Raw genomic sequence first — 27,829 nt, forward strand, 5'->3', positions numbered from 1 at the left:
GTTTCAGGGTACCAACATGCCAAAACCACTTTAATTCAATTCTACTGAAATGGATTTTTTTAAAGTCTTAGGCACATCTTCTATACATTTGAGTGTATAGATGATATCCCTGCTGAATATTTTAATTGGGATTTTCAATGTCATGATTTTAATTGGAATTTAAATACCGTGATTTTATCACAGTATTATAGAGCAGAAATCCATGCAGAGGTTAGTTTCCATTGCATTGGCTTTGATTATAGCCTAAATTTCACTCTATTAACAATAACCTGCTAGAACAAGTAGTTTTCAAATTACGATTACATGCTAGCTAAACCTGAAGTCGAGTAATTCGATGAACTATTTAATTGCGCATAAGGTTATACAGGTAATGAGAGAACTGAAAAGAATTCTGGGAACAGCGAACACAAAAATCAATAAGTATTCAAAATCTGAACCTTGAAAAACTGCAATGTACTGCATCATGTCAAAACTGTTTAATGAATAACTGACATTTAAATTAAAGCAAGCATTTGGTACACTGGTTACTCATCTCGACGCTCTTCAGGATCATTAGTGTTGTTACCTTCTTGAGCTTTGTCACAAAAGAAAGTTTGGTTCTTTATTAATGACATAAAAAACATATTTGTGTTTCTTATAGTTAATGGTATCTTTACTGTTATTTCCAACTGTTTCAATGTTCTCTAGTATTTAGATATGCTCTAGGCAACCGTAGATACTGGTGGAAAAGCATCTTCCTTTATGCATTTTAACTACTATGAAATCCAGGTAAAAAGCATATTATCTGGGAAATTGAGGATATTTTTCCAAGCTGGAAAAGCATTTGCATTGTTTCTTCTGCACTTGTTAAGGTACCAAGTGTGTCCACTTGTTTATGATTTATACACAATTTAAAATGTGCTGTTTGAGAATGGAGGCTTAGACTTTTATTCCTAGAAAAACTAAAGTAAAGCCAAGCAGAAGATACTTTTAAACCAATTATCTACAATATCTGTCTGTTTTCTCTGCTTTGGTACTTATTATCTGCTTTCCAGTGCTTCAAAATTTAATAAGAAATTGGCAACAAGGGACAGTAAGGGCTGCATATGAGCATCATTACTTGCAGAAGGATCTCATTGGAGTAAACTAGAGATATTAATGAGAAACAGCACAAAGATTTATTTAATCTTTGATTCACTAAAAAAATAATATCTGCCACAGACTGAGGGTTTGTATGTTATTGCGGATGTCTTTTGTTTGATGTTTATCTTTTATTTGAACAGCTTGTAACAAAGCATGCATGTTTTTGTCTTGCTTTTTTCCCCCTGTCATACCTTGCTTATACAAATGCAGCAGGAGATGAAGAAAACAAGCGTACTGGAGTTCAGGAGTCAGAGGTCGAGGCAGGTCTGTCTGACCACAAGTGCCTATCTCCTCTAGATATGATTTCCCCTGAGCATATAGGGAAGCTTTACCAGCCAGCTTGTCAGTATATTGAAGGAAAAAAAACAGTGAATATTTATACCATTTTATGAAATAACAACACAAGCAAGTTCATTGTAGCATAGTTTATTTACCAGTTGTGAATGCTTAAAATAATACAATCTGAAAAAAAAGTCACTCAAGTTTTTAACTTTTTTATCCTTCTCTATGAAAGTACTCCGTCACTATGCTTAAGTAACACACTTAACAAATCTGGGTGGACATCTTTTAGATGTGGTGCTCTCTAGTTTGCATTTATTATTTTTACAAACAGGGAAATAAATGCTATTGTGTCATGACATGTTTTTTTTCTTCACTCGTGTAGGCAAACAGATTATGATGAAAATAGTAGGAAACTGCATTACATGAAAATCCTTAGACTATTTTGTATAATGTCCCTCATCCTGCTTGGAAGACAGTTCAGTTGGTAGTGGGATGAAAACTGATAGTTCTCAACTCAAATACCATGTGATTAAAACATAAAATTTTAACTTCTAATTTCAGAAAACACCCCATACACATTCAAATATATGCAGAGATCTAGAGATTTTTTTCAATCATTTTTCTGTTCTTAAGTTTCTTTCTCAAAGGAAGATTCATAAGTGCATAAATTTAACTTTTACATGCATTGTTAATAGGTTACATTCTGTTATCCATGTCAATAAATGTCAAAAGTGGTGGAAGCATGGCGTGAAAAATGATGAGCTGAGCAAGAAACACATTTAGTACTAGCTGGTAGGAAAAATTACTAGCATACATATGTATGCCTAAAATGCTAAATGCTGCTTAAAAGTGTAAGTGCCTGAATCTTGTGCCCTGAACCCCACTCCCATTGTTATTTAAGAGAAGAAAATACAGATTACTATTTTCTTCTACAAAACAAAGTCAGGAATAATTACTGTGAAGGACTCATTATTTGTTCAAAAATCTGGATGCTAGAGTAATTTCAAGATTTGGGAAGTGAAAAGAAGGTTTTTTTTTTAATTGTAGTTCTCACTTAAGCATCCTTTAAGATCTTTGCCTTCCCATTTTTCATTATAGTACAATTTACTTTTTTCTTGCTTTTGTTATGGTTTTGTCACTGTGGTGTTCAGTGGTGTGTGTACTGTGCATTCTTCATTCTGTGTGCTTTGTGATAACTCAAGCATAGTGCATGGAGTTGTGCTCATTTAGCTTACAAAACATTTGTGTGTGCTTATAGTTACACTCTTTGTCATAGTAGCCGTTCCAATTGTTAATCATCATTGTCTATTTTTAATGTTGTAAAGATGAGGAAAAACATCAAACCCCACCTGTTAATGGGCGAAAAGGCAAGTTGATTATGATATTGCTTGTGAATTGTGGGTGCTTTAGAAATTTGACTTATTTTTTGCTGCATGTGTGTGTGTTGCTTCGTTCTTCTAGCTCAAATTAGTAAGTTCACATACGTTCAATTTCAGTGTGTTGTTTTACTTCCTCTATATAATTATTTTCAACTACAATTTAAAAATATTTCTTGGGATCAAAACCTCCAGATTTTTATATTTTTACAGCTAACTGTATTGCTGAAGTTATAGTTTACACTACATGTGATCATGTTGGCTATTTAAAACTAGGGGGATAGTTTCTGTATTTCTTCTCATTTTGGAATTTGTGGTCTGCCTTGCCCTAAGAGGCCAAGTAGTTTGTAGACATCTGCAAAATTGTCTGCATTGTCTTCCACTTTTTACCAGGTCTATATTCTTTTACATCCTTTGTGTATATATTTTACAAGTTTGGCACGTTTTAATCTGACTAGCAAAAATGGACCATTTTAATTATCATATGCTGGCAGAGAAAGACTTATGTTATTAGCAATCATTTCTATTGTCTAGTTTGTATTATGTTTGATATCCTCTTCTTTTTGAAATGCTGTAGATATAAGCGTAATTCAAAGCACTGAAATGTTAACATGGAGATTTAGTTTTCTTATCTAAAAAATAGAACAAGAAAGTTGCAATGAACAGCTTACTTTGAAGTTTTATGTGAGTTCATGCTTCTAAATTGCTTTGATTGTTTTGAAGAAATATGTTACTATTTTTCCATGTACTTCTAAAACCATATTACATTTAGACTTTGTCTCATCAATATCTTCTTCCAGTGAACGATGTATAATCTGGACAGTGACTTGGATTTATTAAAATTTGGATATTCATTCTTACACTTCCATCTCTACCAGGAGCCCACATGGGGTACAGACCCAGCTGCACTATTCTGGACTAGTCCTAGCTCTCTACTCCCTAAAACAATTAATTTAGCAGAGAGAATACAGAGCTCAAGAGAGTAGGGATTGAGTTTTGCCTCTGCTACCTCATTCTGTGGGAGGGAAAACAATTTTAATATGTCTTTTATTATCAGGTGTAGACAAGACAGAATGAGGTGCCTTTGCAGAGAGGGTACCATGTCATGAACCCATCACAGCAATGCATGGGGTCACCTCGCTTACTCTGGTGGCTATGCCAGCATAGTCCTGAATGAATTAAAATGCTGGGAGTCTGCTGCTGTAATTGTAACACATGGCAAATTACCAGATAGTTGGTGTCACACTTTTAAGATCTAAATTCCAGTCATAATAAAGTTGTAGACTTTTGCCACTCATTTGACAAGGCTGACAAACCAATAAACTGTGATTTAGTCAGGCTAAAGCTGGTTTTGTTCTCAGTTTATCTTCTACTCCTTCAACAAAACCAATATTTTATAGAATAAATTATAGAACCTGAAAGATGTCCATTGCACAATAAAACAAATTGTACTAACCTGTATTTAAGATAGTTTCTTTTCATATTTTTATTAATTTCTCTAAGGTGTCCATTTCATGCTTTAGAAATTTCTTCTGCAGAGCTCTTTTCTCCAAGAGAATAATCAGTGCCTAATATTTGATTTCAAATATTTCTTACCAAAACCACTATTCCTTTCCAATTTTCCTCAGGTCTTTTGCATTTCTCTTGCATGTATTTTGTATGATATCTTTTGATTATTTGAGTTTGTGAGTGTGGTGGTTTTACCCCCACAAAAATCCAGTCTCCAAGCTTCCCCCCACCTTCCCACAATTTACCTCAACACCAAAGAGAAATTTTCAGGCAGGCACACACCTCTGTATCGGGGAAGGGAAATATATACATTTATTCCTATACAAATAAATACTGTACAAACTAAAAGAAACTATATATATACAATATTAACACACTTCTACCATCCCTTGAGCCCCTCCCTCAATCAGTTCAGGGGAAAACCCTCAGGCTGATAGGTAAACAGTCTTTCTCTCATTGGGGTATCAGGGAGAAGGGTTTCGCTGATCACTCCCCGCCAACCTCCAGCTCTTTTCTGAGGTCTTTTCTTCCTCACAAAGTCCAAGAAGATAGCTCTGAGTCCGTCCTCCTTGGTTCTGTGCCAATCTCTGCTGTGTGACTCTCCCTCTGTTCCGTAGCTGCTGCAGTTCAGCTCAGCTTGTCACGTCCATGTGTCCCGGGAATCATTCCTCCTCCCTCAGTTTTCGGCTGCCCCCAGCCAAACTTCTGCAGGGCACCCTCCAAGCCTCTCTCTGGCCCGTCTCCAATTTTGCCTGGAGTTTTTTCTCCTGGCACCGAGCTGCCTTCTCAGCCTATCCTCTTTGGCTCAGCTTCAAAATACTAAGCCTTACATCCACTCCCACCTACAGTGAGGGGGAAAAGCCCCCACTCAGCTTTCGCTACAGGTGTTCAGTCCAGTTATAACTGTCCCGAGCTGCCCGCAGCCTACCTGCAAAGGGGGGACAGAGGGCTTGGCTGAAGGCCTGCCTCTCTCCCTCTTACCTCAGCGGTTGTGAGTCTCTTCCCTCACAACACATCTGCACTCCAATGCTGCCTCCAGCCCTGGCTTGGCCAGAGCTGTGGGGCCAGGGCCCCTCTTCCCAGGCGGGGAGGGGGAAGGAAGGGGGCCCTGCCACCCCTGGGCCCTCACTCACACACACACTCGGACACAACAGCAGACTGACTGCCAACTCTGCCAACTCTGCCAACTCTGCCAACAGTTTCCGGTTGTTGTGTATATCTAATTTTCCAGGAGCGAACAAGAAGAGCGAACAAGCTGTGATTGGTTCTTCAGGGGGAGCTCTCCTCTATCACCTCTAGGCCCCCCCGGCTCCCAAGGGGGCAAGCTAAGGCAGTGGGAAAAGGATCCAGGCAATTCTGTCCTTTACTGTCTTAATTTAGGGTGCGTAGTAGATGATGTAGCTATCAAATTTTAAGCCTTCAAGTTATCAGTTCCCTCACTCTCTATAATATTTTATGGGATTACATTACAGCTTTGTCTATATTATGGGAATCAAAAATGCCTTCCAGTTCTCATCTCCCAGATAGAGAAGCGTCTGGAGCCTACTTGTGTCTTAAGTCTGTAGCAAGACTAGACTCAAGTCACTGAGTCCTCCCCCTTTTATGCACTCTGGTTTCCACACACATGGGAGCCCCACCACTCTGTGAGCAGTCTGGATGCACGGAGGAGTAGAATTGAAAGTGTGCTGTATTCCAAACCTGTTGAACAGTTTAGACACAATCTAAAGAATTTATGTGACTGAAGCCAAACTAGGCAGAATAAAGGGGCCCCAGTCAAAGAAGTGATGACAGATCAACCTGCTTAACTGACTTGCAGAAGTAGTGTTCGAATACACTTTTTTGGAAAACAAGCATGTAGCTGTCATGCCAGAGGGCACTCTCATCCTGGTGACTGACCCGAGCATCTTCTTCCATCTAAGACCATTTGGATTCCTGGAAATGGGGCCTACACTTTGCCTGAACTACTAAATATGACTGCCGTGAGTCTCTCTTGTGCTTTCTATTCCTCTGGCCGCCTGACTCTAGACTTCACTAAGAGACCACAACAGCTTCTAAATTTTGCATGAGAAATGATACTGAATGTGTTTTATGTGTGCTGTGAGAATACTTAACACATTCATATGTGTTATGAGCACCTAGAGAAATACTACATTTTAATTAAATCCTAGTTCAAGCAAAATAAGGTTTAAATAAGGTATAAATCTGTTCAGGCTGTGGTAGTTGTAGGCAGGCATATAACTGCAATCTGCAGGCTGGGAAAATACTGAAATTAAAAAACCCACAACACAACACCACAAAACAGTAGAACTAAAGTACCCATAAGACGCTCCAGGTAGAAGAACCTACATTCTATTGAAATTCGTTATATCAGCAGCTATTTTACAAATTTAGCTCTAAAACTATCTGGGAAATATGACAGATGATAATGAGTCTAACTAATAACTTGTCAATAAATACCTTCAAATTTGACGTATTTATAAAAATGTGAGGTTGCATCTTTCAAAACTACATCACAATATTGAGTAGCATTTCTAAAACATGGCAATGGGATGTCATTTTGTCTCCTTGTTAAACACAGTTTGGTTACTAATTTAACATTTTAATAAGTAATGCGGAAAAATAAAGCAGGTGTTTCAGTGCAGAGAGTATTTGCATGTAAAGATGCATGTAAAATTTGCATGTAAATTTGAGCAATAAGAAAACTTATATGTTATTAATTATTAGTAATTGATGTTCAGAAGAACCTAGAACCTTCTGAAGAAACAAATCTATATTTTTCATCTTTGTGTAAGCCATTTATTTTATTTTCTTTATTGGTTGGTATTAATGCTTAAAGCTGCTGACTTAGTTTCAGAATAATTTTTTGAACTAAATATTTTCTTGACATTTTAGAATTATGCCATGAGCTTCAGTCTTAACTGCACTGAAAAAGGGTAGAACACCTGTGATTGCTTGCAGAGCTTTTTTTTTTATGTGTGTGTTTGTGTGTGTGTGTGTGTATGAGAGAGATGCAAGATCATATAGCAAAAAATTATCTTTCTGCATTGAAAATGCTTGAAGGTTTGCTATAAGATTGCACCTTTTTCAGTAAATATAAAAATAACATAGAACAAAGATCTCAAACCCTATACCAAGCTAAACCTTACTTCTGCATTCTGCAGAGTGAATTTGTAGGCTGTTCACATTTTCTTGCGTGCACAGAGTACTTGCTGACACCCAGGGAATGGTAATGCAAACTGAGGAGAGATTATGGGAGAGAAGTGTAGAGGAGAAGCTTGTATTTTGCCTCACATTTATTTTGGTCATTACTTGTAATTTTCCTTGTTTGAATTCATTATTCATTAAATTCTGGAGATATTTTGGCTTTCCTTGTGTTTACCTTTTGCAGCAGTATGAGGATAACCATACCAACACTTACTAAAAATCCATCTAGCCCAGTGTCTGGTCTTCAGCAGACCAGGTGTAGGTGCTGGGGGAAAGGGATATAAGTAGGACGAGTAGAGCTGCTCTTCTGGGATGTTCCAAATACTCCTGTTGATAAAAGGGGTCAGCTGTATCGCACCCGTGTCTGACGTGTTTCAGGCATATAACCAGAAGAGGGAGCAAAACTGCCATATTTTAAAAACATGGCAAAAGATATGAAACAAACAAAGAAACCCTCCCCATGCCCCAAATGGTCCTGGGAAAAAAGCCTTGATAGTGGCTTAAAAATAATATCTTTACTTTGTGTTATTTAAATATACTTTACTAAATATTAATGTACACATGTTTAATGTATCATTAACTGACAGTATTTTTTCTTCTATGTAACCTGGAGTATTAATGTTTTTCTGGTCTTTCTTCATGTTTTACAATTCTATTATATTTATAAAAGTCTGATTTTTAGCTAAAGGTAGGCTATGATTTTAATGAGTGCTATTGCAACACATGTTCTGTGAGACCTTGCTTGAGTATATCTACAATTTTTATTAAAAATAAGTAATAGAAGATTCAAATCAATTTATTCCCCATATAGAGGAATCAACTAGTAAAACATTTTAAATATAAATTTAGAACAGAATTGACTAGATTTGCAGGTAGGGAATATGATGAGAAGAGACTGCTATGGGACTAGGCTTAAGTGATTTATAGCTACAAATAATTCATGTAGCCTTGAAGTCAATTTGAAAAAAGCATTTCTGTACTAAAGAGTAAGCTACAGTGCACTTTCATCTTCTTTATACTAATAACAATAATATGAAATGTTGCAGTACCTTTTATTGCTTACCTGATGACTTCCAAAGTGCTTTTAATATATTCCAGCTGCAGTCCCAGGAAATGAAGCTCAAGGTTTAGGGTTTTTTTATTTTTTGTTTGCTTAGGGTTTTTTTGCAGAATGTGTAGTTCTGTAAGGATGATGAAATTGAAACAATAAATAATTAAGATATGTCAGAAATTTTATTGGAATGCTGTATTCATTAAAACAATGATACAAGTGATGCTCAGATAGCCATTTATGAGCAACAATTTATTTAAGGCGTTATAACATTTCCTGGCATTCATTTGTTGATTCTGCATATTATTTTCATGTGAAGGGTGTGTGTGTGTGTATGTATGCACATGAACACACGTGCAAGGTGCTGTCTGTTCCTTTATGTTTTCCATGCTTTGCCAGCATTCAAGGCAATCTTCTAAGAAGCATTTCAGTTTTTGAAGGAAAGATGGATCATCATGTCTCAGATAAATGCCTTGTCCTCTAATGTACAGGATTATTCTGTAAAATATTCTTCTATTGTATGGAGAAAAAAATGTAGATCAACTGTTAATGTGCCAAAAAAGGAAGCTAAAAGATTATGTCCTCAGATTGGCTGTGGGATGTTACTTGGAGGTCTTGGTCTGTATTAGTCAGAAAAAGACTATGTGTGTTGTTACTTTTTTTCAGATATTGGATGAATCTCTGTTACATCGGGGTAGGGGAGTATCAGCACTGTTTTACTGAGGCACCCAAAGGTTTCCCTGATGTAGGAATGACATCAGTTTGGCATAAAGTCTTCGTTGCTGACTTTGTGTCATTTGGAGTTGGCCTTGGTCCCATTAGCAGCTTGCTGGTGGTGCAAGGTGGGACTGGATTCATTCCAGATATAATTTAGTACATCTGAGATGATTCAAATACCATGATTTGAAGCCATTTTCTTTCACCTAGTAGAGGTTTGACACAGCTGAGAGTATTTCTCTCTGTGTGAACGCTAGAAATTGATGGCTCTTTTTAATTTCCTTAGGGACTTTGTTTTGTAAAATAAAACTTGTATGCAGTGAGTTTAGCCTTAACTAATTATTATTCTTCTGTTCTTAATGCATGAGTTAAAGATCTTGAGTATCTGATTCAAAGCAGTTTCTCAGCTTTTGACAGATTATCCCACAGTTTTAATGACTTCTTATTGGGCTGCTTTGTGTTTAAGAAGCACTAACCAAATCCACTTTTGATTTATTTTTATGGTAGTTGTCACCATACATTATTAATAACACAATTTCTTTCTCAGCATTCATTGCATAAAATTAAAAATAGAAAGAAGTTCTGAGGACTTTTCATTTGCAGTAAAAGATGACTAAATTAAGTATGTCCTAATGAAAAAGTGAAGACTTTATGATAACCTAATTAAAAGTCTAAAATGAGATATGCACTGATAAAAATTGGTTCACAGAAATTTGAGGTGCTGAAAAGGAGATAAAAGCTGAGGGGATTTAATGAAAAAAAGAAGACAAATTCCAGTAAAAGAGAAAATATATATAAATGTTTCAAGTAAAGGGTAGATATGAAAAGGGCTATTACTGTTTGTAGTATAGAGAAAACAAGGGAGGAGGGAAGCATTTGCATAGGAAAACTTGTCATCATTAGCATCTGGTGTTTTGCTGCATCATCCTGTACTTCTGCATACTGCTGCACCATTCCAGTTCAAACCCTGAGCAAACTGCAGTTTCTAGGTTCTGAACTGAATCAGGAGTTCTGAAAAGAACTCTGACTGAGAGTCAGAAAGAGGGAAAATCTGCATAAAACTGACATAGAAATCACTGGGCTTCCTGATATTCTTCAGTATTTAGATTATTTGTTATATATCCTGAAAAAATCCCGTGTTGTAGAACACTGTCTGCCTACTTTTTGTGTTATTCTAGTTATCATCTCCACTATTTGACCTAAATTATAGTCTAATGGTATTTTTTTCCTAGGGGTGACTACTCCTTAAATGCAAAGGTAGTTTTACAGAAATCATTGAATTTTTTTAAGAAGACACTTCTGGACTCATTCAAGAAAAGGGAAGAATAAATGACATCAGTAGATATTTTATTGCTAACCATGTATTTTCATAGAGATAAAAGGAAGAATCACATTTTTTCTAGGAAGAATCATAATAAGATTTTATTTCCACAGTTTTGTAACAGAATGTTCCCTTTGAAATTTCTCATTTAGTACTTACTGCACATGGTACTTCAAAGGTGATAGTTTCTGTTTCAGTGTGCATATCTGTGGAGTCATGAAATCATTATAGTGACAATTTTACTGATGCATTACTTAAAGCCTACATCTCCATCCCTTTCAAAAATCAAAGCAGCCTTTTATAGGACAGCAGCCTTTTCTAGGACACAGCCTGTCATGGGCCAGCAACAGCCACAGATAAGAAGGCTGCAGGATGCCTACAGATAACAATTTTACGTGCTTATATTTTGAATGCTAGATATCCATAAGTCTCCTTTAAAAAGTAAAATAGTAAAAAGAGTCGTAGGCTAATATGTCAATTTATTTTTGGAGGTGTAAGATAAAAACTGTTTTCCATATCTATCATATTAGTCTCCATCACTGGCTATTTATGTGACTATAAAAGTGATAACATCTGTGGGCACTGGTTGTGAGGTACTTCACATTGTGGGATCAGCAAAATAAGCAGATTCTTAACAGCCCAAAGCAAAAATGGAGTTTAGGGTATTGAATCTGTCCTGTTAATTGGTCTAGATTTGGTTTTGGCAAGAGATACCAAAAGATTTAAAACTGATTATATTATGTTAACCATCCAGTTGGTTAGAAGATAGAGAATTAAAGTGTAGAAAAAAATGTTTGGCAACCTCAGAAAGACTATCATCTTGCAACTTGAGAGAATGTAGTCTTTCTGGAGCAGTGGACACGCATCTATCCATAGCTTTTTCCCTGAGTAGTTAGATCAGAAATACCAATTTCAGTTACAGGATCCATAATCAGAAAGACAGTTTTTATTGAGTAATTTAATCTGCCTAAATTAAAGACTGAATTTAAATCAAATTCCAGATTTAGAAAGCAAATCCAACTTGGTTTTATCTTAAAAATTAATTCTTAAACATACTTTGTCAACTTTAAGTAAATATGCATTCTTGCTCTTTCAGGTTTGGGTTTTTGTTTGTTTTTGGTTTTTTGTTTGGGTTTTTGTTTGTTTGGTTTGGTTTTGGTGTGTTTTTGTTTTGTTTTGTTTGTTTTTTATGTTTTGGTTTTTTTGTGTTTGGTTGGGGTTTTTTTGGGTTTTTTTTTTTCATGTTTTGGTTGGTTGGTGTCTTTTTTAATTATACCTTTGCAAAGATGTTTTTACCAAAATAGTTCTAACTTCCTTTATAATTTACAGAAACACAGAGATAATGCAAGAAGCTATAGAATGTAGAGTAATAACTTTTAAAAATGGACCAAAATATTTTGTAAACAAGCCTCTGTTTTTTATACCAATTGTTAAATATCAAAGAGAGTAGAATATTTGACAGGTTACATAGATACTAACTTTCATATAAGATGTTCTGTTGCAGAATGTTTAAGATGTGTACTAATTCTATTCACCACAGGCCTCTAAGAATTAATCTGAATTTTTGCCATGTTAATGATAACACATTTGTTTAGATCAAGTTATCCCAAATGATATTAGATGTCCTATAATGTAAGTTACATAATATTTCTGATTTTTTTTTGATTTGTGCTAGAAGTAACATGGGAGGACCAGCAGAAAAAGGTGAATGGTACAATAACTGATGACAAACCATTGCCGAAAAAGAAACACCATTCTGAGACAGGTTTGTCAGGGTTTGGAAAACCACATGAAAGCATGAGACTATAAAAACACATTTCATGCTTTTGTAATGCGTGTGTGCTTGATGTACCTATTTTTTTCACTTTGGTGTGAAATTTTTAGTGTGTAGAGACCATTTAGATTACATAGTTCTGTTTTAGAATAGCCAAAATAGATCTGCTTTTGTAAAAAATTGTGTTAGAATGCACATGCATTAGAAAAGAAGTGTTCTGGCACAATATTAGACTAAGCCTGCTTTTTAGTTTTGAATTTTATTATAACTTATGTGTTTGTAAAAGCCTCAGGGATCCAAGTATGATTTATGCTGATTTTTATTTAGTTGACCAAACCAAGGTATCTACTGCATGTATGGTGGAAAAATTGTCTTCTAAAGACTTGAATCTGAAACTTTATTGCACTATCAGACATGGCAGAAATAATGTTGTGATATAATTTTTTATACAGACTGCATTTGATATCTCCATACAACTGGAGTTCTCAAATCTAAAAGAACTCTTCTTTCCTCCATTTTGAAACTGTCACAAACTTTTTTCACCCCAAACATCAAGTTCAATTATTCAACTATCTTTGTTCCTACAAATGCATAGCAATAAAATTAAACCTAGTAATAGCAATGATGATGATAATTCTGTCTTCTGCATCAGATAATGAAAGGTCTTAATCACATTAATTTATGCACTTTTGAAAGGCAAGCACACCATAAGGTGTAAAGAAAGAAGAGAGAGGAGAGTAGGGAAAGGAAAAGGGAAAGGGATGTTTATATAGCAGGTTTCATCCTATATTTAAAGGTTGATCCACATTTATTTGAGTGAATGGAAATTTTTGAGTTCCAAGAATACCTATATTCGATTTTGGGGTGCAAATATCTCTCTATTGGGCATGTTAGTTGTCTCATTCTGATAACAACATTTATACCAATCACAGAATTTAAAGTTTACAAGATTGGCCACCTGTGTCACCTCCTAAATTAATGCTGTAGTCTCAGTTTTAGGCTCACCTACATACTGATAATTTCCAAGATTTTTGTTGAAACTCAACTACTGTATAGCTGAAAGTGCAAGAGTCAGAACTGAAGAGCAGCAAAATCTGGCTTGACTCTAACGTAGGAATTAGGCAACCTAGCTAAAAGGCCAGATATGCACTTGCATTTCCTGTTCCCTGACTTTTTGATGCATCAGAGGAAGTTACAGGATAAACCAAGAACTGGTCATAAGAATCAGAATCAGAATGTGATGTATCTTCTTTTCCAGCTGTTTGAACTATTGCATGACAGATTCAAAGTACAATGCCTACATATCTTCACTGTTGCCTTTCCAGGTAGAGTTCTGCAGAATAATGCCTCTGCCCAGACTTTTCCCTTACATAATAGCTGAGTAAGAACAATATCTCCATCTCCCAGCTGAGGTGGGCTTAAAACTGTGATCTAGGCAGATACGTATTCATAGTTATTAGCAAAAGCTGTTTGGAGCACCTTCTCCATTTGTTAGAAACAGGAGACGTATTTTCTTAGGTGTCTGCTCTTGAGACATTCTAGATTTTTGAACATGAGTGAAATCTTATAATCATATGACAAAAAAAAACAGGCAGAAGAATAGAAATCAGGAATCAGTTATGGACATTAAAAAGTTTTCACTTTAGAAGTGTTTTGTATATTAAAACAATATTTATCTGATTTTTATCTATTTTTCCCTCTGTAACAGTACCACTGATCTCCAGTGCTGCAGGGCATACACAGAATTGGTTTGGAAAACCACAGTCACAATGCAAAATTCTGGAATGGATCCAAAGTTGAGAAAAAATTGTGTCTTGCATTCTACAGTCCTAGGTCTTTCTTTGATGCTCTTTGACAAGGGCATAAATTCTGCTCTGATTTATGTTATTAGTAATGTCTTCCATGGTATGTTTGCATGGGTCAATGATACATGAGGCAGAAGCATCTGGGGGGTTCTGAACACTCTGCAATGGGCACCAAATAGCACATACCTCTATTCCTCAGATGCTTTTCCAAACTGACTCTGTGTTTGTCAAAAAGCCCTATGTACGTAAGTGGTAGGAGTGGAGGAGTACCAGTGTAACTAATCAATGCAACTTCCAGGACAGACATCATCTGCTATTTGTGGCATGCTACTGTTCCCTATAGACTTCCCTATATCATTACAATCAGTAATTTTAAAGGAATGGTAGTCAGGACATCTAGAAGGAGGTGCCATAATGCTCTATTCACATCTGGATGTTGAGATATATTGTATCTATGACCATGATCTAACAGTGATGCAGCTTGGCAGAATCTACCTAAGGAAGCTTCAAATTCCTTGAACCTTTCCAATATGGGATTTAACCTCTGAACAGGACTGCATTTTCTTTCATCTGAGAATGCTTTAAATATTCTGTTAGCACAGAAAACAGCAAAGTGAATACTAATACAGCTTAGTCCCTGGATGCAGTTGGCAGTGTGCAGAGAAAAGCAAGCAGGAATAGGGCCACCTCATATTGCTGTTGCCATGTTTTGGTTGCCTTTCCACACAATTATTTTTCTACTGTAGCCTGTTATGAAAGCTCATCCTGTCTTCAAGTACAGTTTGATAAGAAATTAACCTAACCAGTCACATAGTAATAACCATAGCAGTATTATAACTAAGAAAATCTATGAGAAAAAATAGATATTGATTACATAAGTACCATGAATGAAGAACTGAGAACTGTGAGCAAATTGTAGACAGAAACATAAATAGATAATAAAAATAATTTCAAAAATCAGAAAAAAGCCCAGTAATACTCTATCAGGTGAAGCATTAATATTCAAGAAATATGCATGACTAGAAATGAGATCAGCAAACTTGTTGGCAGATAATTTAAGGACATTAAATAAAGTAGCAAAATGGTTCTTAATGTTTCAGACTTTTTAATAGAAGATGCTTCCTGAGCATCAGAAATCAACATGTTTTCTTAACAGTACCTGTAATCTCCAAGTTCTGGTGGAATTTGCAGAATCAGTGTTCTGCATATTTCAAAGATTCACTTTTATTTATGCAAAGATTTTGAAGGATTGGAAGGGTAAAACTGCAGAATCATAGGTAAGCAGAGCATAAAAATTCAAGCTGTATTTTGAACGTATGTGCCATTCCTTTAGCCAATGCCAGCACTGTCAGAGAATACTGCATTCTCAGGACACCCCTGAATCAAAAAGCCTGTGGAATAGTTATTTGTTCATATATAAGGTTATTAAGCATTTTTACTTTGAGCACCCACCTCTGCCTCTGAGCTGGCATATGAAAGAAAGCGAATAAAACTCTAGTCCTTTAATCACATTTTCTTTGTCAATGAAAAGAAAAAAAAATAGTAAGAGCACAGCATGCAAACATTTTTACATGGTTTTGCATTTTTATGTGTAAGGTGTGAAAAGAAGTTGAAAAAGAAGCAGACTATGCATAGAGAATGTGTCCTGTACCGATAGAGATAAGGCTAGGCAGGATCCTGTTTTTCTTAAAAAGCAATTCTTTTCATCTAGTGTCATCACTAGTCTCTCTTGAACAGGTCAAGGTAATTTAAAGGGGAAAAAACACAGGGTTTAGTGTACCATGGCAGTGACACCTATTTCTGTTACCTGTCAATTGTTTCTGAAGTGTTCAATTGGTCTCACTGTCCAAAGTTTTGGAAGCTGAATGCAGTCTATCAAACTGTGTCTCCATCCAGAGATAACAAAGGTAATGCAGAAACTGCCTTCATAAGATAGCAATGAAAATTGCTATTGGTTTTCCCCTGTTTTTCCTACACTGAGACAGTAGGTTTGATGGTTATTATCTGGAAACCATTCTGTAATGCTTGCATTATCACTGGCTGTTGAAAAGATTGTAGTGTCATCAAATATCCAACTTTGTCACAGACACTTTGGATTTCTAAGGAGCAGTTGAAGAACAGAACCATAGTAAAGTGCTGACATATTTTAATAAGATTGAACAAAAGTAGACAGAATAGTTGAAATGGTTTTATACATCTCAGAATGGAATGAGGTAAAAATGGACTGTACTTATTTGGAGGGAAAGATATATTTCTGTAATATGGAAGTAAATTAAAGTTTTAAAGGAATCACAGCAATGGTAGCTTAAACATAAGAGAAAATACAAAGTTAATGTGTGCTTTCAAATAGTAAGTCTTTAGATGGATAGACTTGGCTTTCAGTTTAAAGTTGGCTTTCTGTTTTTATCTCTGGAACATTTACATACCTCTCCTGGGTGGAACTATTGTTTGACTATACATAGAAAGAATCTTTCAAAAGTAATTGTAATGTGACTAAAATTTTTAGTTTATCTATTACAAGGAAGTAAGTTTTAGTATTAAAACTGTAGTCAAAAATAATTCAAAATGAAGTGTTTATTTTAAAAGAATTTTGTAGGCAGAATTGAAAGAATGATAGATTGAAAATTATGAAAAGGGATATATGGTTAGAACTGTGAAATAAATGAGGATGGAAAAGGTAATGTAATTGTAGGACAGAGAGAGAGATATAATTTTCTTTTCAGGATTCATAATATTTCCAATCCAATGTGTAACTATAGTTCATTAAGATTTTGAAATATTACTATTTTATTTTTTCTCTCCTTATAAAATTAAAATGTAAACTTTATTCAGAGAAACAAAATCATAAAAGCTCTCTCTCTGAATTCTTCATTTACCTTATCTCTTGAGACTTATGAAAAAATAATGCAGTCTACATGGTTTCATTTGATTTAGAGAGTTCATGCTACTGAGAATATTTACAATTTCTTCTTGTATGTTATTTTCTACCTTCTTCTCTACTATCCTTATCTTTGGGTAGGAATAACACATTTTCCATACTTACTATTTTTATTTATTGTATTTTTTATATAGCTTATATTACATACAGCCTATATTACGTAATTGCATAATTAAATGTATTGCTTTAGTCTTCCTGTATTTTCTTTATTCTCTGACTATATTTTTGAGCAAAAATGTCAGCATACATCCAGTATACTGCTGTGATTTTGTGTATACAGATATATTCTTTAAGATGAAGAACTAATTTAACTAGTAGAGAATTACCTCATTAAAAGAATTTAGAAATGTGGGACAGGCTCTGTATCTGTTGTGGCTTAATGTTATTAAAAAGTATTATATATTACATATACTGATTTTATTCACATCTCAATGTAGTAAAATAGTCTTTCACTCTAAATCTTATTTTAATCAATATTTGTACTCTTAGCTATACTGCTATCTATTCTATTTGTGTCCTTAACATGGCAGAGTTTGAATGGTGTCAGGGAACATCTTTCATGAAAGTTAAATGCATTATGTTGTTCCTCGTGTCTAATCACATCCAGACTAATGGAATATATTTATGCAACATGCAGACTCCATGGAACATGTCTGTCTTAGAGTCTCCTCCATGTTCTAAGAAAATGTCTATTTGACTGTGCTATTGCACATCTCATTTTGTGAAGAGGCCAGAAATGAGGCTTTTTGAATCTGAGACTATATCTGCAGTGAAAGATCTTTGCTTTTTAGGATAAGATGAAACTGAAATTAAGAAAACCCTTGAGGGAAAAACAAGAGTAATTAACTTACATCTCTTTGTCTTATGCTGCTTTAAGAATTTTAAATGGATGCGTTTGCCATGTGAAGTTTTTTCGAACACTGAGTTCCTAAATGCATCTCTTCAATGAGTGACATTACTTACAATGAACAGTTCTGTATCAAAGCACGATAAAAAGATGGGACTGGGGATTTTTCAGACTTACAGTGCAATACCTGTTTTTTATTTACTTTATAAGTTTATTTATTGAGAGTTTCATTTGTGTCTAAATCTGCATATAATACCCTTGTAGGTACTAGTCTCATACATCAAGGTGAACAATTGATCCAAAAAATACTAATTCCACAGCAAAGCAATGACTATTCAAATGAAGACTACCTATTGATATGATGTAAATTTAATAGAATTTCTGTCATTGTTTTATTTCTACATGAAATGTATTTCTATCAACAAAAATCTATTTAGTAGATTAAAAGCTACAGAGATAGAATTTTCTACCTACTATTTGGAATTTATGGCATGGCTTCTTAATTGGGAGAAAATTGATTAAAATAAGTGCTACTGTGTATAAATTAATTACTCTATTAGTACTTCCTTCTTATCATCGTTAATTAAAAAAAGGTGGTGCATTACCATACCAAAACTTCTACTAATTCATTAATATTTCTATCAATTAATGCAAAAAGGTTATAATCCATTTATCTCAAGATGTGTTATCAGCTGATCAGGTATCTACAGTGAGAAGACACCTCTTATCTTATTTTTTTTCCTCTGGCTTCTATTAGAATTATTCTTCTAATATGTTTGATGAGTAAAAACCTAAAACTGAAAAGTCTTTGTTACTAGGAATGATTTTTTTGCCACTTTGATGTGTAAATACTTTTTCCATAACAAATACTTTGCTTTTAAAAATACAATTTTAAAAAAGTGTAGGTATATGTGACTGATTTCTATGCAAATACTGGTCATTTGATTCTAAAATATTCAAAGGGAACTTCCCTACTATTCAGTCTTGTCCCACTGACATTGCTAGAAAACCTGCATATTCCAAATTTGGAAATAATGGGATTCCAAACTTGCTTTGAAAATTTATACAGAAGGATTTGTGTTAATGCACTATATGTCTCAAAGCTGCTCATTCCTATGAATACTGAAAAAAAATAAACAGTAGAAGGGGGTCATGAGAGAGACTTCCTAATAACAGGCTTGCTATAGTAGGAGTGCCACTTCAGGGCTATAGGTATGTAATATAAAACATTTTCAGAACTATTTAAGTACTTTTAGCCATGTTTTGGTGATGCTAATGATGATTTATTTTTTTATTTGACAGTTACAGCAGTTATAGTGAGATAACATTAATATGAGCTGTAACACACCATGGAGTAGTATATCTTTGTATTTGCTTATTTGTATTTCCTACAATGGATTCATTATAGTTGCCCAGATAGAAAGATACTTATATGCCATTATTAGTCAAAACTTGACTCAACCTTAGTCAAAACTGACGGCTGCTATGCTTTCATATTACATATCTCATATATAGCACTTAAGTGTGTTTGTCCTGTAAGAAGATTTAATTGCCTAAAAATGCATTCTAATTATGTATGTTTCAACCTTCTTGTTTTTGCAACAAAGTTTTGGTACAGTCCTGGCATTTAAAAGTAGATGAAAACATAAACTACCAGCTGTAGTATAAAATTGTTTAAGTATAGAACATAATGGTTATCAGATGAAATTTAGTGTTGTCTTTAGCTCTGTTGATTTATATTGATTACTCTAATTTAGCATTTTGTCAATGTTATCTCGATGTTGACTCTAAAATGCAGACACAATTATAGCTGTTTTTTGTGGTGTATGAACTAACCTAGTATCTGCAGCATTAATGAATTATGAGCAGTGTTTGTGACTCATTAACAAACTGCATGCTAAGTTTATAGATTTTTTTCTTCTATTTCTGATGATTTTTGGAAGAAAGCATTTGTTCTCCTGGCAAGAGTAGATTCACAGTTCTTTGTAATTATTCTTACTTTTCAAAATGAATTCTTCCCATTCTTTTACTGCAAATAGATTTTCAGTACAGAGCATGACACTGTCCCTCAGATGTTCTCCATGTCTGAAATAGCAGTGTGTTTTTGAATGTGAAGTAATAAAGTAAGTAATGAGGTAGTTGCTTTGGCATTTAACTTGCATGCATTTGCAGTAACTTAGATGTCTGTGAGATGAGAGTAACATTTGGTTCTGAAAAAGTGTCCTGAATTGACCATGAGAGTTAATAGCTACACAGTCTCTTTTCCCACATTCTGTACTATGGGCTTGATAATTTTGCCTTTGGCAGAGTGTTACAATAATGCAGTCCTTTCCAGAGTGTGTTATGTGGATTCTGAAATTTCTGAGCTTGTACATACTTTTGGAAAAAAAAAAATCTGTCTTTTGTTTTGCATACTTTCAGCATAAATTATGATAATTTAATAATGAAAAATCTAGTAATAGACGTCCCATTGGTGACATTAAACTGAGTGCTCAATACTTGAAAAAGAAAAATAATACTTGCATTAAAATAGATAATATTCAAAAAAGTTGAACAGTCATGAACAAAAGTATTTATTCTAGTTAATATACCTTTTACTATCCAGCTTTTTCTTCAGCTTCATTGCAAGGATTGATTTTGCTGTCAGTTATAACTTTTATTATTTCCTCAGCTCCTCTACTAACTCTGTCTTTACTGTTCTTTTCCAACAACAGTAGTTTAACCACTTCTTCCTCAGCTTTCTTTTTTTCTTCTAGTGTCTGTTATTTTTCTTCCCCACTTACTAACTCTGCTCTGCAGACTTCTCTCTAAAACAATCTTTGGCCCTTTCCCTCAGTGTCAGTTTTAACCTTCTGAATACATCCTCTCACGCCCATCTCCTTTGTCTATGTCTGTACATTACACGATGTGATCACAGAAGAAGCGGAATCATCAAGGAGAAGAAACTCAGGTCTGTCTCTTCTACTGCTTTTCTCTGTGTTATTTTTTTCATTTTACCTTTTCTATGGATTTTATCACAGCTCACCTCACATACTTTTCCCTCTCTTCCCCCTCAATAAATTGGCAAAATATTGGCAAGCTGTAAGAACTTAAGGTTAAGATGCTTATGTAATTTTTATCACCTATAAATTATGTACTCTATAAAAAGCGATAAAAGGTAACCGATGACGCATATGCCATACCTTAAGACTTTAAACTGATTTGATTTCTATCATATCAGTTCTTATTCCTGTCTCAATTATCTATAAATTAGCCTTTAAGCTTCCAACTAGCACATGAAAATAATCTATAATTTGTTTTATCTTTGCATTTGCATCTGCCACAAAAACTGCAGAAACTCTTATATAACTAGTTATTTTTGACCCCGGGGAGGATATAATTTCAAAACTGAATAATTTTAGTAAGTTAAATTCCAGGCACTGAAATTTCAAACTTAGTTTGAAATTAGTTTCTTTGAATAAAAACTATTTGAGTTTTTATGTAAAACATAAGGTTATGATAACGCGAGAGCAAGAAGACCCTAAATACGTTGAAGGAACTCTTATTTAGCTGTATGAGGATTTTATGTCATATTGTACATTATTTCTGATTTCTTCTTTCATATAAAATTTTCATCTGCCATTTTATTGAATTTTCTATGTACTTTATACTACTGGCAGAGAACTAACATCCAGCAAAGCATCCTAGCTCTTAAAATGCAATAGTTGTTCACATTTCCCTGCTCATTCAGTTGGGGTGTGTAGAACAACAATGAAATTCCCCATATTTAAGTTAAATTAAGTTCATCTATAAAATTTAAATCTTACAGTTATTGGGTCAAAGCTTTAAATCATTTCTTGTGCCTCTGCTATTATCCCAACAAATTAGAGAAGCCACTTAAATGCAATTTAGGTTCAAAAATCTGTGGAAGTGTTGGGGTACATTGACTGGTCCATTAAACTTAGGTGACATTTAGTCAAACACTTTTGTCTTTTCCTGCTGTGACTGGCTCCTTCAGAATTCACTTTTACCTTTCATACTAATCTTGTCCTAATCAGAGCCAGAGATTATCTTTACAGAATCTTTCAGATGTTATTTGCTGTGGTTTTCTTATTAAATAAATCTCAAGATAGAAATTGCTTAAATTACAGGGTAAAAAATGTTAAGCATGGATAGAAAAGACAAAGAGTAGTGTGCTCTGGATTTTCTCTTTTGTAAACCACTATTAGGAATTAATAAATTATACTGTAGAAAGACTGTGTTTACTTATCTTGTGCTTATGATCCTTTCTCAGTCCCTGTGCAGTGACTGCAAGTCTCTTTTATTACAAAAATGAAATCAGATGATTGGGTGACCCATTTCGTATCTGTTCATAATAAAAGAAAGGAAAGTTGTTGACCTTCTTATTCAAGAACCTGCCTCTGAGTTATTGATTGAATCAATATATTGAATCAAAACATGGAATCAGTCCATATCTTTCCTGCTGTTGGAAGAAATCAGACCTTATAATAGTATCTAGTGTATCAGAAAAAACCACATATTTTCACCACCTGTGTTTCTTGAACATGTGTGAGTGGGCAATACCTGTGTATGGTTAACTTCTTTTGACATTGAAATTCAGATACTCTTCTGCAAAACACTATTTATTTCAGAGTGTTAAGTAAATGTATGAGGCACTGATGAATTTAATTGTCTAGCACACAAATGCAAAAGCATGATCAGCGCTGCAGTTGCAAAAGTTGTTATTACTGCCCTTAAACTCAGGAGAAAATTGTTTTGTGTATAGTAATATACTTTCAAATGTACATTTGAAATGGGCACTCTTACATGTTTTACCTCAGCAACAAAGTAGCTTACACATTTCAGTACAAGGCACTTTGAGCACAGCTAAAAAGACAGGGTGACATTTCAAAGGCACACCTTTAGAACCAGGTGTTTTCCCATTGCTTTAGAATTTGCTTTAAGAAGTGTTGAACTAGGATTACCCATTTACAGGTTTCATTAGGAAATTCATCATGGCTGGGCTTTGCGAACGAAGATTTTGGAAGGGCTCTACCCATGTTTGTTGCAAGCACGTTGGTGGCTAAAAAGGCCAATACAAGATAGGCATGTCCGGTTGCAAAAGGCATTAGGAAATTAGTTTCACCTTATTTATCATGCTACCAAGCATTCATGTGAATTAAAGGATTAGCTGTTGATTTAAGGTGTTATTACATCAAGTGATGTTGAGAAGGTTAAATATCTGAATATGTGACGATTGTATTGAAAAAAAAAAATTACCATTTCCTCTCTGTGGATATTATAATCTCTAATTACAAAAATGAGAAAATTTTATTTCTTCAAAAATACCTAGGTTCTTACTGAAAAGTTATATGAAAGCACATGCAAAGCTTATGCTGCATATTTCAAGAACAAAAGCAAGTTCAGAAAGCTAACAAGCAAAATATTTTATTATAAATTTTGTTATCTGACAGCAGTAGAGCTTGATATCATCCTTAAAGACAAAACCCCATTTTTCTTGGATAAAGGAGGAGCTTTGCAAAGCAGAGGTTTTTTTAGATTTCTTTTTTAAATCATATGTTGGAAATTATCATGTTTCATAGGTTTAGATATTGTGATATTTACATATAGTGAAAAGTGTTGGGGAGATGTCTGCCTGTTCACCTTCCCATGTATTCAGTATGAGAAATGGAATTAAGACCCTGCCTGAAGAAGACATTTTTATTGTCATCAGTAAGATGGTTCAGACCAACCAGTTATCATTGTGCCAAAAATTACTTGTAATTGCGAGTAATACTGTGTTCTTCAAACATAGGAAATACAGAAAACATTTTTAGCCTTGCAAAATTAATCTAGGCCTAGATATGAGTTGACTCAGACATGAGTAAACTGCCCAAAATTTGATCACCAAAACTATGGAAAGGCTGATCCATGACAGTTTAAAGTAGTCAGTATACATGCAGGAGAAATAGTGCTAGGTAATTAATTCTAGGTTTATCCCAGGATGACAAGGGGTGAAGTAGTGATGCCCAGTCGTTGCTTCTTTCTAAGGTGCATAGGAGTTAGAAGATAAAGTAGTGGGGACAGTTCCACTTCTAAAGGGCCATGAAAGTCAGGGAAATAGATATTAATGTTCTTTTCTGCTACATCTGGAGCCAAACTGTCGTGTTAGGAGCACACAAAGAATTGATTAGAGTTTTTGTTAGCTTTCAGAAGGAAATTCAAATAGACGAGGACTTTGAAGTATGGGGGTTTTTCTGCGCTTTGTTATGAAGTTTTTTTGTAATAACATGATTGCTGGAAATGAAGCCTACAAAACCTAACAAAACCTATCGAAGATGAGTGACCAAATTGGAAGAGCTTGTAGACCTGGACAGTGGAGGACCAAACAGTGAAAAGGTCTGGTAAATAAACTGTTGGGGAAAGCAAAGACAAAAAAAATAGGTACAGTTGAGAGGGTTTAAGAAATCAACTTCAATAGAAAACAAGGAGCACAATTATATGAATTCATTCGTATCTTACGGTACCACAAGAGGCTTTTCAAGCCTTCCAAGAGTGAGTCTACTGTGATATCCTTCACAAACAGAATATGACACCCCTCTGCTTTTGAGTTATTGTTATAATCAGTATTCAGTGACACACTTTCCTTTAAAGAGCAGGATAGTGCTTTGTTCTTGTTTCATCTTCCTTATGTTGAAAAACCATTTCTGGGTGGAATTTGTAACATTTTAGCACAAATATGATTAAATTACTTGTGCATCTCTGAACATGTCTACGATATTTAGTTTGACAGGCACGTTTAAAATCTGATGCCTTAGACTCTGAAAGAGACATTTAAAGCATCTAAATCTGTATTTGGACAACAAAACCCAAAGGGTAAACTCCAAATTCAGTTTAAAGGTATTTAGCATGGTAATAGAGGTATCATACTGGATGGTGGGGAGGTTCTTTGTCCTTATTTTTAATTTTGTTTAAAATTAGAACCAGAAACCAAGGACCTCCAAATCCAACCCTCAAAGTAGCCATCTGTACTAAACCAAATAAATAAAGTCTGATCTTCACTCTTCTGAAGATAAAATAGTAAAAATATCAGATTATGTAATTTTAAATGACAGCATAATTGCACAAAAGACAGAGTAGCACTACATATACAGTTTTTCATTGGTAAAATTTTGGTAGCTTAATTTGTCATTCTCCTGAGTCCTAAATGCAGGTGCACACACCACTGTTGGTTTCGTGTTTTTTGGTTAAAACTTTGACCATCTTTCTAGTTACTAAGGTGCTGATGAAGATGTCTTGCATTCTTAGGATGGCTGAGGGATCTCTATGAATACCTGTTTGCTTTTCTGAAAGCAGAGGCATAGTTATCATCAAGAGTTTATTCCTATGTTTTTAAGTAAGTGGCTGTATCACAATGTGAAATATTCTGTGGTTATGTGGAATATACCAGTGGTGGGAATTCTGAGGAGCTTGCATGCTTGGCAAACAGGATGTTGGAAAGCTTAACAATAAGACTCTGCTCAGGCTTTCGTGAAGACTGCAGCATTTATAGTGTGGCCAATCTGAATGGATTTTTATGAGTACAGGATGTAAGCCTGTACTCATAAGTGGCCTACTGACCACTCAGATATTTTTCTTTTACACTTTCAAAATCCTATCATTCATATAGGGAGGATGCACCAGAATTCTGGGGAAAAGCAAAAGGAAGGGGTTTTTAACTAATTTTTGACTTACTGCTTCTTCCTTCCTTTTACTGTGTGGGGCTCAGTATTTTACAAAGGCCACCAAAATGTATCTACACCTTTGTATGAGCAACATGGAAAAATGTCACAGGCTACCCTCCAAAAATCACTTTGGAAAAGGATCTACGCACCATAGAAAAGAGCTGCTCATAGTTAATCATTAGTGTAAAAAACATGCAAAATAGAACTTCCTGGCTTTCTTCAAATGATCTTTGTCCTTTACCATTTGCACTGATCTATCCTTAGTAATGAAGATCTGAGCTGACCCTGTCAATTCATGAACCCATGATTCTAGAGATTCTTTAACTTCCCAGCTTAGATCACCACACCACCTTATTCAATTCTTTTACTAAACAGTGCCATGTATTCTGCAAATAATCCAAAGTAACATTCTTAACATGCTTTGAGCATTGTGATAAAAATTTGTTTAAGTGGTGAGAAATGTCCCCCCGGGTTTCAGTCTTTGTTTAGTGTGTCAAGCTAGAAACCAACAAGAAAAAAAGCCAAAACAAAGAAGCCATCAAGTCATTCTCAAATGGAAAACATGAATGTGAAGGCATGCTCCCCACTGGGAAGCTGGCTAACTGAAATGATCTTCCTTTGAGCATGCCCTTTTAAGGGCACTAATTGACACTTCAGTCACATTTAAACAATAATACAAAAACACTTCAACAACCTTTAATTATTTTTTCTTGGTCCATGTTTCTGTGGGTGTCAATCATATTCTTTTCATTCAGACTGTGATGTGGATCACAGACTTGGAAAGGCCTTGCTTGCTGCAACAGTAACTTTTTTCTGTTTGCCATACATTGGGCATAAAGCCCTGGAGTGAAGTTCAATAACTACTTGTATCACACACATCACCTGATATTTTGCCTAACCTAGCAGTTAGGCAGTTCTATTTTTCATGCTGTTGACAGCCAGAATGACCAAATTTAGAGCTAAATCCTTAGAGGTAGAATTGGAATTGAATAGCTCATGAAACAGGAGGAAATGTAATCCTTTGAGTACAAGACCTTTAACTAGCAAGTTTTGCTGTTCAAAGCAAATACTTCCACACTTTTTTCATTTTGCTTTTAGGAGACAATCTTCTTTCCTTTGCCTGATTTGATAATGGGGCTACAAAGATGGTGAAGGGACTAGAGGGGAAGCCATAGAAGGAACGACTGAGGTCACTTGATCTGTTCAGCCTGAAGGAGACTGGGGGGAGACCTCATTGTAGTTACAAATTGCTTGTGAGTGGAAGAGGAGAGGCCGGCACCGATCTCTTCTCTGTGGTGATCAGTGACAGAACCCGAGGGAATGGCCTGAAATTGTGTTGAGGAGGTTTGGGTTGGACATTAAAAAAACGTTCTTCCCCAGAAGATGTTTGGGCTCTGGTACAGGCTCCCCAGGGAAGTGGTCACGGCACCAAGCTTGACAGAAAAGTTTGAGCAGTGCTCTCAGGCACATGGTGTGACTCTTGGGGCTGTCCTGGGCAGGGCCAGGGTTTCGATGATCCTTGTGTGTCCCCTCCAGCTCAGAATTTTCTGTGATATTGTTTCAGGGACTTTTTTTTTTTGTATAAAATTAATTTTCCTATATTCTCATGAATAATATTTCAAGAGAAATCTCTAGTGAGAAATTTGACTAGCATTTTTAAAAGCATTTACCGGAAGTTGGGGTCCTATGCGTATATTTGATTTTTAAAATAAAATTTTATTTAACAATTTCCACCACCCTGAAAAATAAGACTCACTTTTCAACAAAACACTTAAGAAGCTAATTTATCCACTCTATAAATATACTTCCTAGTCATATTGCTGATTTTAAGTTTTTGCAAGTATGAAAAATAGAAAGATGTAACCATTTAAGTTGTTGTCTTATCTTCTGCATAAACTCAGAAGCAAATCTGACTGTTGTAATGAGATGCACATCTTCCGCCGCTGGAGGCTGCAATTTCTTTCATTCAAAGCAAGGAAGTCAATATATATTTTAGGCCTCAGTTCAACTGATGCAAATCTCATTCATCTGGATCCCAAGTGAGAGAAGAGAGACAGTTCAAGAGAGAACCAAGCTCTAAGTTTGGGGCAGTCAGATGTGAGAGAAGGAAGAACTTCGGGGAGGAAGACTGTAAAGCTCACCACCTTCCAGCTGTAACCTTAGGGCTGCAGAGTCAGGCT

At 35.1% G+C, this 27,829-nt stretch overlaps 1 protein-coding gene across 39 annotated transcripts in view; it reads left to right on the forward strand.

Moving 5' to 3' along the window:
- Positions 1–27,829, forward strand: part of RIMS2 (regulating synaptic membrane exocytosis 2) — a 449,774-nt gene that overhangs the window by 320,096 nt on the left and 101,849 nt on the right. For 17 of the 39 annotated variants that reach the window (XM_051785115.1, XM_051785116.1, XM_051785117.1 and 14 more), the window contains one exon: positions 20,864–20,896. The exons of the other annotated variants lie outside the window; for them this stretch is intronic. In XM_051785115.1, coding sequence (XP_051641075.1) covers positions 20,864–20,896 — 33 coding nt within the window. The remainder of the gene's footprint in view (positions 1–20,863; positions 20,897–27,829) is intronic. 39 annotated transcript variants of the gene reach the window in all.

This window comes from Manacus candei, unplaced genomic scaffold (assembly GCF_025592945.1).
Source record: "Manacus candei isolate 608988 ecotype Guabito, Panama unplaced genomic scaffold, ASM2559294v1 h1tg000019l, whole genome shotgun sequence".
NCBI classification, from domain to species: Eukaryota; Metazoa; Chordata; class Aves; order Passeriformes; family Pipridae; genus Manacus; species Manacus candei.